General features: G+C 42.6%; 1 protein-coding gene across 1 annotated transcript; it reads left to right on the forward strand.

Moving 5' to 3' along the window:
- The first annotated feature begins 9,061 nt into the window (after positions 1-9,061).
- fjx1 (four-jointed box kinase 1) lies at positions 9,062-11,414 on the forward strand. The gene has a single exon (XM_028408133.1). The coding sequence runs from the start codon at positions 9,449-9,451 to the stop codon at positions 10,730-10,732; it is 1,284 nt and encodes a 427-aa protein (XP_028263934.1). The 5' UTR covers positions 9,062-9,448; the 3' UTR covers positions 10,733-11,414.
- Positions 11,415-13,349: the final 1,935 nt, after the last annotated feature.

Here is a 13,349-nt window from a genome sequence, read left to right on the forward strand (position 1 = left end):
GCAAAAGTTCCATCCGCAGGAGATTGCAGCAGCATGGAACCACATTGAAGTTAAGATTATTATAGCATCCTCAAGGGCATCTATACATAGGACGTTAGAGATATGGTGCACATATGATACAGAGCGTGCCACACTCACATAATTCCCTGCACAGAGCTGGAACCTTTCCAGGAGCATGGTATAGAGCTGCATTAAGTCTCGATGGATTCACAGTTTGACTGTAATGCAAACCTTCTGAACACCTGTATTTTAGATCTTTGAAGAGAAATCCGTTTTTTTTTCTCTCTGAATAAAAACACAGAGCTAATCCTTACTGGTACAGATTTAATGGGAAACAACCTCATCCAAATTACAGCACATGCGAAATATCTGCAAGCCTCAGCTTTTAATGTAACACATCCACAGCCAAATGTAAAACCAGCCAGTCTTTGGAAAACAACATCACACATTTGCCATGATTTAAATGATTGCCTCCTGATGTTTAAATAAGGAAAACATGTATTATGAGAAAAGCTTTGGTTTAAATGTTTTTGGTCAGTTTCCGTTCCTCTCGTAGATTTGTGCAGTATGTGTACATTAGAATTCTATTTTTCTTTTCATTATTTTTGGCATAAACCAAAATAAATCAATAAATCAGATAACCTTGTCCCAAGTTTGAAATAGTGTTCAATAAATCAAAGACTTCCCTTTTGAAAATAAATCAGAGGCTGACTATGTTTCTGCAAGGTCACCTTCTCTTTCAATACTGTGAGTGGGCTTTGTCCCAAAATAGTCTCACACCATCATCCAAATGGCTCTCAACATCATAAATTTTTCCTGTCCATCCAAGTTTATAGGAATCTCCAGCTGTGGGAGCTGAGTTTGAGATACAAGTCTTATATGTTGAACAGGGAAGGACAATTAGAGCTGGTAGCAGTAGCACTGGACGCTAACTGTACGGTTGACCAAGCTGGAGGGATGTGATAAACAAAAAAAACACTTATAATAGAAAGAAAATAAGTGTGGCATGCAGGGGGAAGGAATCTGTCGTGCTGAAAGAGGGAGTCATGCAGTCTCTTGACATGAAACACACTGTCCCAAGTAGCCATCTCTGCTTTTATTATTAGACAATTGCATGCGCTTTCCTTCATCTTTGGTTTCATAAATTGACCCTTTGTCGTGTCATTGCCACTAAAGAATAGCCACGAGGGCAATGAACCAGACAACTGTCTCATGCTAAGGCTTTGTTTTGGTGTATCATGGAAACAAGTTTTCTGTTTGGGACATTTATCCACTTCCTGTCACTGCACTCAGTGGAGAAGCAGGGCTGTGCCACTGTGGTGGAAATAATTTGGTCAGAAAGATATAGGGGAGGTGAGAGAAAGAAAACAAAATGGAGAGCAAAAAGTTGGGCTGAGTGAGGTCAGCATGAGTGACCACAACTGGAACCGCAGAGCTACTTTAAAGTGGAACACAGCCGCCCAAAGCCCATTAACAGAAAACCAACATTTTACAGCACATCACTTTAGTTTTCCTGCTTCTTTCCAATCCCTTGCTTGGAGAGCAGTCCCTCACTGATCTCACTGTGTTTTATTATTTGTTTCTATTGGTTAGAGCTCCTAGGGGTCTCCAGACAGGAGACGATGATCTCAACATCTTCTCTGTGACATACAGTAGGTGATGTTTGTATGAGAAATGGAACACTTGACAGGAGGAATTTGTGGTTTTATAGAGCAGAACCTCCTAATGAGGCTCAACGTGGAAAACAAACATGAGGGAGATCACGGTCATTGTGCTGGCTGTCAGGTTGCAGGGTGTTGACATGGAGCTCCACCCTCACAACACTTGATCTGTTGCGTGTATTTATAGTGGTATTAATTTTGGATTTCATTTTATGGGAGGGTTTGTTGCCCCGCAGCCATCATAATAACATTGGACAGGGATGGTATTCTCTTCTCCTGAGCCAAAAAATTAACCTTGCAATGCAGCATGCCTGGGCACGGATAATAGGATATGGGTCAGGTAAAAATAGATAGATAGATAGATAGATAGATAGATAGATAGATAGATAGATAGATAGATAGATAGATAGATAGATAGATAGATAGATAGATAGATAGATAGATAGATAGATAGACTATAAATATCAAACTACATACTACAGCTCAACTGTAAGTCTGAGTTCTACAGGTAAGATGATATGTACATAGCAGCCTCTTGTGGCCAAACACGGAAGTGCACAAAAGTGTCCTATGGAACAGCAAATCACATACTGTAGACCCTGAGAGTCAGTTAAATCTTTTAGTGATCAGATTTTCTTGTAGTGGACTCTATTTACTGTCTATTCATTGTAACAGGGGTTTCTAAACATTTGAATCTTTATTGCAAAGCCCTTTAGACATTAAATGTAATGTATGTGTAAAAACTCACTACTGCCATTGACATACACAGAGCAGCCACACCAATATAACAACCTGCCATTAAATCTGTAAGAACTGTCTGGTCACTCGTTGTGTAATATCCCACTGTCATCAGTGTCCGTCAGTTACATTTGACTGAATTAAAAATTCCTTAAAAAAAATAAATTAAACACACTGAATATTTGCAGCTCGGCACTACTCAATGCCATATCAGTCCTTCAAAAATAATATTAATCAAAATATTTCTAGAGTGAACGCAATGCAAGGAAAGATCTATAATGCAGAATGTTGAACTTACTTACTTATGTGTCACTGAACTCGGTTCAAAACGTGTTATTCCAAGATACAGTAGTTAAGACATTTGCCAGAAATAGCACCAAAAGGATCTCAAGTAACTATTAAATCTTGGAGGATGTGTTTCTGTCTCTAATAACGTTACCCTCACAGAACTGTTACATCATGCATCACTAATTCTGATGTCAAAGCTCCTGCTCAATATCAGCTGCAATGTTACTGTGCCTTTACAGATACAAATCGCCCCCCCATTAATAAGTCAGTTGTGCAACAAATCTGCTGCAAAGACTCTTAAAGCATGACCACATTTTAGAATTTTACGTATTAAATCATGGTGAACATGAATTGTTAAACAGTTGCAAAATTGAAAAACGCAGCAACAAATCTTTTGAACAGGAAGCCAAAGAAAATATTTAAACAGCCTTTGAGTCCTTTGAGCAATATGGGGTAGAGGTATGTTGATTTAGATTTGCACATAAAATAGTAACATTTTATTTAATTATTGACATATGTTATAGGCCAGGATTTCATTAATGCATTTCTAAATGTGTGCGTGTGTGTGCTTGCGTGTGTTTATGAGAAAAGACATCATGCTGTTTATCATCTGTTGTTAATCCTTACTCCCTCTAGAGGGAGTCAGAGCCATGAAATTGTTTTCAAAGGAGACATGAGATGAATCTGTAGCAGCTTTAAAAGACTGATAAGCAGGCCTGATGTGGAAGATATGATTTCTTTTTTCTCTGAGCTTCTGCAGTCAAGCCACAAAAAAAGGCACAGCACATCACCTTTTGGATTACACATGAAGCACTTCCAGCTGCTATGGAACTTATTGATTTGCCATTGCATGCAACAAAGTCGAATCAAGATGTCCACAGCTAGAACCTCAGCGGGGAAGAGGCGTGTAAGTAGAAGGCACTGGACTGGAACAAGGCACCGTAGCTAATCACTCTGATCTCATTTTATTATTTATATTCCCACAGCTCGGTGAGCTGTTTGATCAGTTCTCCAGTTCTTTTATCAGCAACAAGCCATTGCCACTACCCTGAATTATTCAATTGGGCCCTCTTTGTTGTTAATAGGAGTGATCATTCTTGCTTAAACGGCATAATGTATGTGCTGACAGCCAACAGTGATACAAACCTGTCCTGAGGGACACAAATCTATCAGTGGTGCGCGCCTATCTGCTACATTAGTGATTCCAGGCACCACTGAAGCATAGGCAAGTAAAATACACTCAATATCAAGACCTATGGAAAAGGCTCGCTCCGCAAGGCCATAGCCATAAATGATCCCTCTATAGCCAGCTTCAAGTGAAATAAAGCCGATATTAAACGACCAGAGTGTTGAGCCTCCTCGGTGGGATTTATGACGCTACAGCCTATCTCATGTTAACTCAGTTGTACTAAATTTCAGGCACAGAAAGACAAGCTGGATGTTGTTATTTATGCAGCGCAGAACAAAGATTAAAAGATAACAGTAAAGGGATTATTCCTGATTTAGACACGCTGTGGAAAGAACACAAAAAAAGTTTCACATAACTAGGCAACTCTCAGGTTGTCTACACTGCATACTAATTTGGAGCAAAACCCTGAGCCAGAGGAGTTAAAGTTTTCTCCATCTTTGTTGGACTTGCACTGTTTCCCTAGAAGTCGCTTCCATGTGGCTTGTTTGCTTACCCTTCCCCCACCAGGCTCCTGTCAACACTACCATCTCATGGGTAGAAAAAGGTCAAGATGCCACGGGGTCAGCCTTGTGTTCAGGATTTTGGACTTTCCTCTCTCTTAATACCCCGATGGGAAGCCATAAAAAGGGAGGTGTCACTTGGAAACATAAATCTTTGGTTTGAAATACTAGAATCTTTTTCAAAACGTTTTAAGCACAGTATTTAACCAATGTGTCAAAGTATTACCACATCTTTCAATAAACAGATTACAAGTGCTAGAGCGGTCCAACATAATGTCCAGCTTATACATTTAAAGATATGTTTATGTAAGATGTGTTCATGTGTTGACAGTATGCCCCATATGGCCTGTTAATATGTAAATCTAGCCATTTAAAAAATGGATTCTTTTTTTTCCATTAGCCTCGTAGCTGACAACGCTGTAGTCCATCTGAGCACAAATGACAGAATCTTTAGATTCATTTAAAATGAATCATGTTGCACATTTTCAGTCATCTGTTCAAAAGGAATAAGACTAAATAAATCCCACTTCTCCCTGTTTAAGCCTGTGCCATATGCTGGAAAGACTACATGCTTTTCATTAGTGGTTGCTTAAGCTGGTTTCGAAATCTGCAGAGGGAGGCAGGGAGGAGTTGAGATGCATGCAAACCGCAGCGACTCACACATAACAGAAGATTCATTCCACTGTGATATGAGAGCTTCACGCTGTTCAACTATTAAACCTGAAGCTGCTAAATGTTTCACTGAAACGTTAGGAGGGACATTCAACCTCCATGTCTAATCTTAACTGATCACTTGACCCCTACACAACCATATCATATGGTATGTTTCATCTGGGGGAAAAATGCTTTGAATGTCATGGCTTTTCAAAAATAATGATCAGATGTTCTTAAGCTCTCTCTTTAGCCAATTTGAAGGCGAACCTTGCCACAAAGCACCGAGCACATGAGTCAATAAGCCAGTTAGCAGAAAGGAAAGGAAAGGAATTCAATTCTTGACTTATTTAATAGGGGCTTTGGCGTGGCAGGTCAGGAGGTGTAATCCAGGAGATTGGACACTGATTCTTTAATCAAGTGGCTCCAAAGTACATCTCCTTCCTCCCCTCCCAATCTGTGAGAGGGTCTCCCTTGTGTTGTGTAGCACTGAATTTCAATGGCTCACTTGGTTTAACCCCCCCTTCCCTCTCCCTCTCTCCTTCCAAATTCTGCTGCATGGAAACCAGATGGAGAGGAAGAGTACAGTACATCAATAAGCCAAGCCTTCTGCTTTGCCTCCATGGCTATGAAGGAATTTCAGCATTTATTAACAATAACCCATTCATTAGCACACAGCAACCAGCCAGTCTTCTGAAAAACCTTGAGCCTGTGTATCAGGAAATTGGCAAAGACAAACTAGTGAAACCGCAGTGAATGGTGGAAAAAAAAAAGGCAGCCGTTTGGTGGCTGTGTGCCACGCTCAGGTCCCAGCACTGCAGTGGGGTCTCTTGTAAGCAACAGTTTCAGCTTGATTCTGCACTGACTGCTTGTTTCTGCCCACTGTCTACATTTCTTCCAAGATAAAACCAGGAGTGAAACTGCTTGTTTAAAAAATTAAATAAATCACCCTGAGAACACTGTTGCGAATTAAACTGCATGACTTTAAACACCAGCAACATCTGCCTGCTAATTGACGCCAAGAAAGTATAGTGTGCTGACTACAAGGTCCATTTTGTGCAGTTTGTGCACTATTCTAAAGTATTACTTGAGATAAGTGCTGAAATAAGTGCTGACAAGATTGTGTCTCTGTCACCAGTAGTTAAAGAAATGTCTTATCTGTCTCTGGAGTATTTATTGTAATGGTACAGCCTCAGCAGCAAGTAAGCCAAAGTATAAGGACAGAGAAACTGGGGTTTTTGAACAGATGGCAACATCTTGGATTCCTGGATTCAAGGCAGGTATTGGCACTTCATCGAGCATATACACTATACACTCTCTGGAATACTAAATCTTGCTGAAAGTCCTTATTTCTTCCTCTGTTCACTTTTTGATAGAATGAACACACAAGTGTGCGAGCAAGTATATAAAAAAAACAACAAAAACAACACATCCCAATACAGATATCATCATAAAACAGACGTGAATTCATCCCTATGGATCTTCTCCACCTTGTGCCTAAATCCCATAGCATGAGTAATTGTCAGCCCCTGTGAAATAATCGTAGCTTTCAGCGCTAATGGAAGCCCTGCACATTCATTATTCAGTCCAGGAAACAGAGTGCTGCAAAGTGTCAGGGGACCGATGAGTTATTACTCAGCACGAACTAACCTTAGACTACAAGGGAAGTGACAGAAGCCCACTGTACTTTCTCCTCCTCTGTCTACGTCCCTTTAGGTCCCATCTGTGCTGCATGGAAGGCAGACAGGCACCACATACACGTCGTGAGATTGCATCACAGCTATGGCATTGTCCCGGGGCTGGGTGATGGGTGTAGCATGTCGCTGCGGACAGAATGACAGACGGCGTGGCCTCTCTTGTGTCAATGCAGCGCTTGACCACAGACAGCTATGACTGGTGGAGAAAAGCTTTCCCCAAGTTACAGCCCTCTTGGGGTTGATGTAGGAGGAATGCAGCAGTGGAGGAGGGGGGGGGGGGGCTGAGAGGTTGGCTGACCTGCAGATAACACATGGTAAGAAACAGATAGGTCTGATATGTGAACATGCCCACACTTGCTCGAGGAAAGTTACACCAAGGGCCACGCCGCAGTAGACTGAGACACTACACTTACTCCACACTCTACACTTAAAAAGCAACACACATCAGACAGAATTCCAGCAATGCACTTAAGCCTTCTTCATTTGCTATGTCTAGACCTAGGAAAGATTATGGCTCACACTTGCTCATTTTTCTAGTGAAAGTGAGGGAACATAGCCAAACTAAGATGATGCAGGAATTCTATTTAAAGACTACAGCAAATATGTACTTATTCTTCCTATATACCTCTGCACTTAGCTGTTTAGTAAGTCTGTATGCTGACATAGTGTGCAATTAGCAGGAACTAATTTGATTTAAACAGCCGATTGAAAAACTCCACCTCCACAAAGGCAAACTCCTGTGTCTACATTGTTAGAAAAACATACTCAGTCATGCACCACTACACAAACCGTTTCTTGAGACTCAAGCTTGTGCGTCTCTGTTTGCGTATGACCCAGGGATTTCTTCCATTCTGCCATTGCTGTCAGTCTGTGTGTAGAATCTAACACAGGTTAGGAATAGAAAATCATACTGCTGATGGCAGAAAAACATACCATCCAACGATTCAAGGCAGAGGTGAAAGCTCAACGAGCAATACAACCAGATCAGAATCATTTCACCTGGCTGCTTACATCTCCTGCCAGCTTCTACATAATATAAGGTTCTGAAGAATAAACTATAGCATGGCTGGGTTGTGTGCATCTCAGTATGTCTCTCTTGAAGCTATAAAGTAGCACAAATATCAACACAGAGATAAGATTCGCAGAGCTCCAGGCATTCAGAGCGTACATTAGTGGACCTCTAGTTTAGTGGGTGTAATTGAGTATTCTTCTCTGTTGCTGTCTTTTTGACTCAGGCAATTTAGCATGCCAGCATGTTGCTATAAAAATGACCCAATTAATTTGATTAGGAAACTAAGGTTCAAGATACAGAGTGTGAAAGCATGAGTTGAATGGTAAAGAGTGTGTGGGGTGGATGCTAATGAGAAATAATTTAATGAGGGAGATGTGTATAAAGGAGTTTGTGTGCATGCATGTTACATTTGGTTTAACAAAAGCCTCAGACAAGGACAGAACAAGCAAGAGTTGACTCTTTTGTGTCCCCCGGGTGTTCATGGGAAAAATGATCAAATACTTAGCAGTGCAAAAAGAAATGACTGCAGTCCTTCTGAATATAAATCAGGAGTGTGAACTTTTGAAAATATTGAAACAGGTTATTTGTATTATGTATTCATGACTGAGCTGTCATGAAAACTGAGCCGTCTCCATCAGCTGCACTGTAACATTAACAAGTTGAGGAAACAAAACATAACGCTATGCAGTCTAGATGGTGAAAAATAAGACATCTCTCTTACAGTAAACTGTGTTATTTTAGGTTACAGTAATTGCTCAAGCCTGCATGTGACCATACATGTGTTAACATAACACTGGTTGTTGCCATGTTGTAAAACAAAGAGGCCTATATCCAACCAATATAGATGTGGACACTACTTTTATTTTGGAACTATTCCAATATGCTGCTAGAGAGCCAGAACATAATAATAGTGGTGTATTACTTCCCTCAGTGATTTATGATGGCCCGATTGCACAGAAAATTATGAGTAAAATAAAACATTGCAGAATGTTTAGCATAAAGTGAGTTCAGTTAGACTCACCCTTGACTCTACCACTGCCCGGCTTTGCTTAGGTTGTTTTACAGGAATATTCAGCTTTGTACAGGGGCACGAAATATAATTTGTTTAAAATGTTATTTCCTCTAAGTATCAATTAGCATAATGGATGCGTTTTTTTCCCAATACCACACAAAGCTCGCGCATCACACGGACACATTAAACGCAGCGCGGTGCACTTGCTCCGCTCCTCTCTGAGCCCTCCTTCCCACGATCCGCCCACCATCTCGGGACTGAAGTCACGTGCTTCATCGCCTAGTGTCTCTCTATGAGTCGGCACCACCACAAATCAAACTCAGCCAGCGCCCGGTGGAGAGAGAAAGGAAGATGAAAAATAGAGAGGTGCACACGGACAGAAAGCCCTTACAGCGGCAGCGGGCTATGACGAAGACCGTGCGTTAGAGGATATCCGCTGTTATGCGCTCTCTGTTTTCCGCAGAGAGGGGATATGACAAGACATGTGAACAAGCCGGGAGATGAGATTCACACAGTTTCAGAGACCCTCTCCCTTCTGTGATCTCAAACAGTCCGTCTCTGAGCTGCGGTGGTCGGGCGTACGGGACACGGGACGCACGGCTCAGAGCTTCTGCAGGTCAACTGCGGGCTGAAGAGAAGTGATCATTTCTTTACCTTATAAATTCTGCTGGGGGTCTGTGGGTTGAAGGGGCTCTTCATTATGAGGGCTCTCACGGCAAACTTGTTCGCTCTTCTCTTCCTGTGCGCTCTCGCAAGTGTTTTCTACGTCTGGAGCGCACTGGAGAGCCGTTTGGAGCGACACAAACGCATGTTCTCGTTACCGGGCGGAGGATCTTTTCACCAAGGTCTCCCAGTGGACCTCTCCGCCAAAACTTTCCGGGCATTGCTTGCTGTCCCAGCAGCACAAAGACTACACTTGGGGGGCAGACTTGAAGCTCACAACCTCACAGATCAAACCGTCTCTGCGGGGAGTCGAGATTACCACGTGAATAGGGATAACAAGAGGTCAGCGAGGCGGGAGGGCCCGGTCAAGTTAGGCTCACCAGTAGAGAATGGGATATTTTGGAGTGAATGGCTGGAAGATCTCCTCCCTGCGGGCTTCACGGAAGAATATGCGAGGGCCTGGCGACAGAGAGCGAGGACATCTCGGGTAGTGAAGCTGGAGCCAGGATGCGGCAGGATATCCAATCAGCTCGCCACTTTTGCAGATGGGACCAAAGCCTGTGTGCGTTATGGGATAAACGCGGATCAGGTGCAGGGAGAAACTCTGACATATTACCTTGCCAGTTTGCTCGGCATCACAAATCTGCCCCCTTTAATTTTGTCCCAGTTGAACAGTGACAGTGAGCAGTGGGCAGACGTGAGGACGCGGATTGGTGGTTTACAGTGGAGTGACCGAGCCGTGGTTTCTCTCACGGAGTGGATCTCCAACCTGACCGGAGTGGTCACACCTGCGCCGCTCAGACAGGAGAGCAGCGGGCTGCATCCTGTGCTGAAGGACCTCTGGAACAAGACGTCCACAGAGCTGCTGGAGCTTATGCAGTGGTCTGACATGGTCATATTCGACTACCTGACAGCGAACTTCGACAGACTCGTCAGCAATTTGTTCAGCCTGCAGTGGGACTCGCGTGTAATGGAGAGGGACACCAACAACCTGCTCAAGACACCACACGGTGACCTTGTGTTTATAGACAATGAAGCCGGGCTTGTGCACGGCTTTCGGGTATTAAACATGTGGGAGAAATATCACAATACAGTCCTGAGCTCTGTGTGCGTGTTCAGAAAAAGGACCACGCTGCGCGTGGCGGAGCTGCACAGGCGCAGAGACTCCAGGCGAAGGCTGCTGGAGCTCTACAGAGACAGCGAGCCTTTGTCTCAGGAATTGGGATTTCTCTCAGATGAGCATGCCGGTGTTCTCCAGGACAGGATAGACAGACTACACGAACACATTTTGCATTGCAAAGGAAAGTACAGCCAGCTGTGAACATTCAGCACACGCAGGTGACGGATTTGTTGTCTACACAGTATAATGAGCTTTCGAAAAGCGATTGGCACACCTGTACTAAACTGATGCGCATTACACAAAACTGTCTTGAATATCCAGCTGAACTACCTCTTGTGAATAGAATGTGTTGCCTACTTTATATATAACTTAATTTGACACGTTTTTAAGCTTCCTGCTGAGGTTTTCAGTGTCTGCCTCACTGTGAGGAATGGCTAAGGTCCGTTTATCCTGTCTTACTTCACACCACTGATGCTCACCTGAATAGGAATACATGTAAAGAGTAGGCTGTATTTGTGTGTAGGGTGTCAGTCCTGCAGCCCTCCGTGTAGGCTATGATCGAATTCTTGCCTTGTGTTCAGTAATCCCAATGATAAACTCCTAAGCCTTAATATAAGTTGACTCCTCAAACTGTTTTTCTGTTGACATCTGGCTCACTTTTTTATAGAACAATTGTTTGCACACATTGTCACAGCCAGCACCTGCACTCTTTGTAATTGTGTTGAGCCTTAAAGTCACAGGTGTACCATATCCATTGTGCATTTAGTTCTTGTAAATAATGTTTGCCAGCCTGATTTGCAAATTTTGATGCTAAACTAATTTAATGTGTATTGTAACATTCCAAAAATCTCTTATCCTTTTTGATAAATACACTGTAATTTAACTAAACTTTTGTCTTGTGTGCAATTTCCACTGGAAAGCCTTATTAGAGTGCATCAAATATTTTTGTGTGGAGCGCTGGGGGTTTGTGAAGCCTCCGTACTTTCCTCATATACAGTGCTCTCATTGTGCTGTAGGAATATCTTGTACTGGCACACTGTTCCCCAGGAGCCATTCTGTCAGCCACAGGCAGGCTACAACAGGAATCTCTAATCCCTGCATAATCTCACCCAGAATGATGAACTGAAGGAGGCAACTGACATTATTTGACATCACTTCTATTCCCTGAATATATTATAACTCCCGCATTTTTATACCTGGAAGAAATATTGCAGTCACATAATAACCTATGACCCATGCTGTTTAGCTTATTGGTTCAATGTGTTATACGAAAAAAAAAAAAAAAAAAAAAAACAATGCGAGAACACTCACACAGGATGCATGCACTGCCGAAAGGCCAAACCCACAATTAACAGGCGCGTCGCTCTCAGAGGAGAGTCCTGTTTACAGTTTTCTACAGGTTGATTTTCAAAGGTTTTTAAGAGGACAAAAATACAGGAACCGCTGTTTATTTATTTAGCTTCATAGTTTTTGCTTTCACTTCACATCACCACATCAGTCTTTAATTTGAACCTTATGCGTCCTTATTCGTTCCACCATTCTGTGTCTGATTTCTGGTTCTCGGCTGACTAGCACATCAGAGGGAAAAGCCAATGATCAAACTTTTGAAGGCCTAATTCTTTCCAGCCTCCTGCTATCCTACACCTCATCTGGTTTCTTTTACAGCTTTTTTTATATATATATGTGGCCAAATCCAGGGTACACCACTAACAGCTCAGCTCCACAAAGGAAGAGTGCATCTTGTTCAAATAGATTTTTTACTTTACTTTTTCATGGCATACGGTGATTTGTGCTTCTCCCTGCTGGGGGAGAGAAGCAACAGAGAAGTAAGGAGGCGTAGCAAGAGGCTTTTCCCAGACCATGTGCTTTAGCTGTAATGGGGACTTGGGGATCAATATGTGCAGTGGCCGTTGTATAAGCAAAACCAGGTCATGTTAATGTGTTGGATATAAGGGTTAGTGAGCAAACGTGTGTGTCAGAGGGGTTGCAAAGACTGCACTTGCAGCTGGGCATGGTGCTCTAAACATGTCAAATACCGCCTGGAGATTTACAACCGGCTGCAGACACCAGGGATTAAAAACAATGCTAAACTGGAGTCAAAACCAGACTCGCAACCTTTTTTTTTGTTTTCTGCCTTGCAGGATTTCAACGCATATGCATTTCAACCACATCTCACCCGTCCTGCGATGCATCTGTCTTCCCTGTTAACATCACTGTCAACTTCATTTACCTAAATGGAAAATGAAAGTTTCATTTACTTAATTAGTTTTTTATGTGGATTCCCTTACTCAAAAAAGCATTTTTTTTAAACCAGGGGACCGTGCCAGCTGTAATCACACTAATGGTGGATATCAAAGAGGTGGTTGGATCACCCCTTAACTGTTCACATATGTTCTTACTTCACTCTTCTTGCCTGGCTTGTTTCAGTTCCCACATAAATGCACATAAAACCCCCGCTTTTTGACCCCACTGCAACAAACACACAAATCTCTGTGACCTGGTCTAATGAGCACAGTTTTTCTTATTTTGCAGCACCAGTATTATTGTTATTACAGTTGTGCCTTAAAACACGTCAGCGTCTGCCACTCCCTCCAGATGTACTCATTTTCTGTCTGTAAAGATTGGATGAGAGGCCCAGACAATCATACAGCTAGGGGCCCACAGCAGGCCTGAGCACAGACCCCAGGTACTCGAGCCGATCTTCTTCTTCTTTGTGCACATTGCAAACATTCCAGAGGAGCTGAGGGAGGATCATCTCCATGGACACACACACACACACACACACACACACACACACACACACACACACACACACATT

Source organism: Parambassis ranga, chromosome 6, assembly GCF_900634625.1.
Source record: "Parambassis ranga chromosome 6, fParRan2.1, whole genome shotgun sequence".
In the NCBI taxonomy this organism is placed as follows: domain Eukaryota; kingdom Metazoa; phylum Chordata; class Actinopteri; family Ambassidae; genus Parambassis; species Parambassis ranga.

What these genes read in the sequence shown, in the direction of transcription:
- fjx1 (XM_028408133.1), top strand. Translation starts at nt 9,449, where the DNA reads ATGAGGGCTCTCACGGCAAACTTGTTCGCTCTTCTCTTCCTGTGCGCT.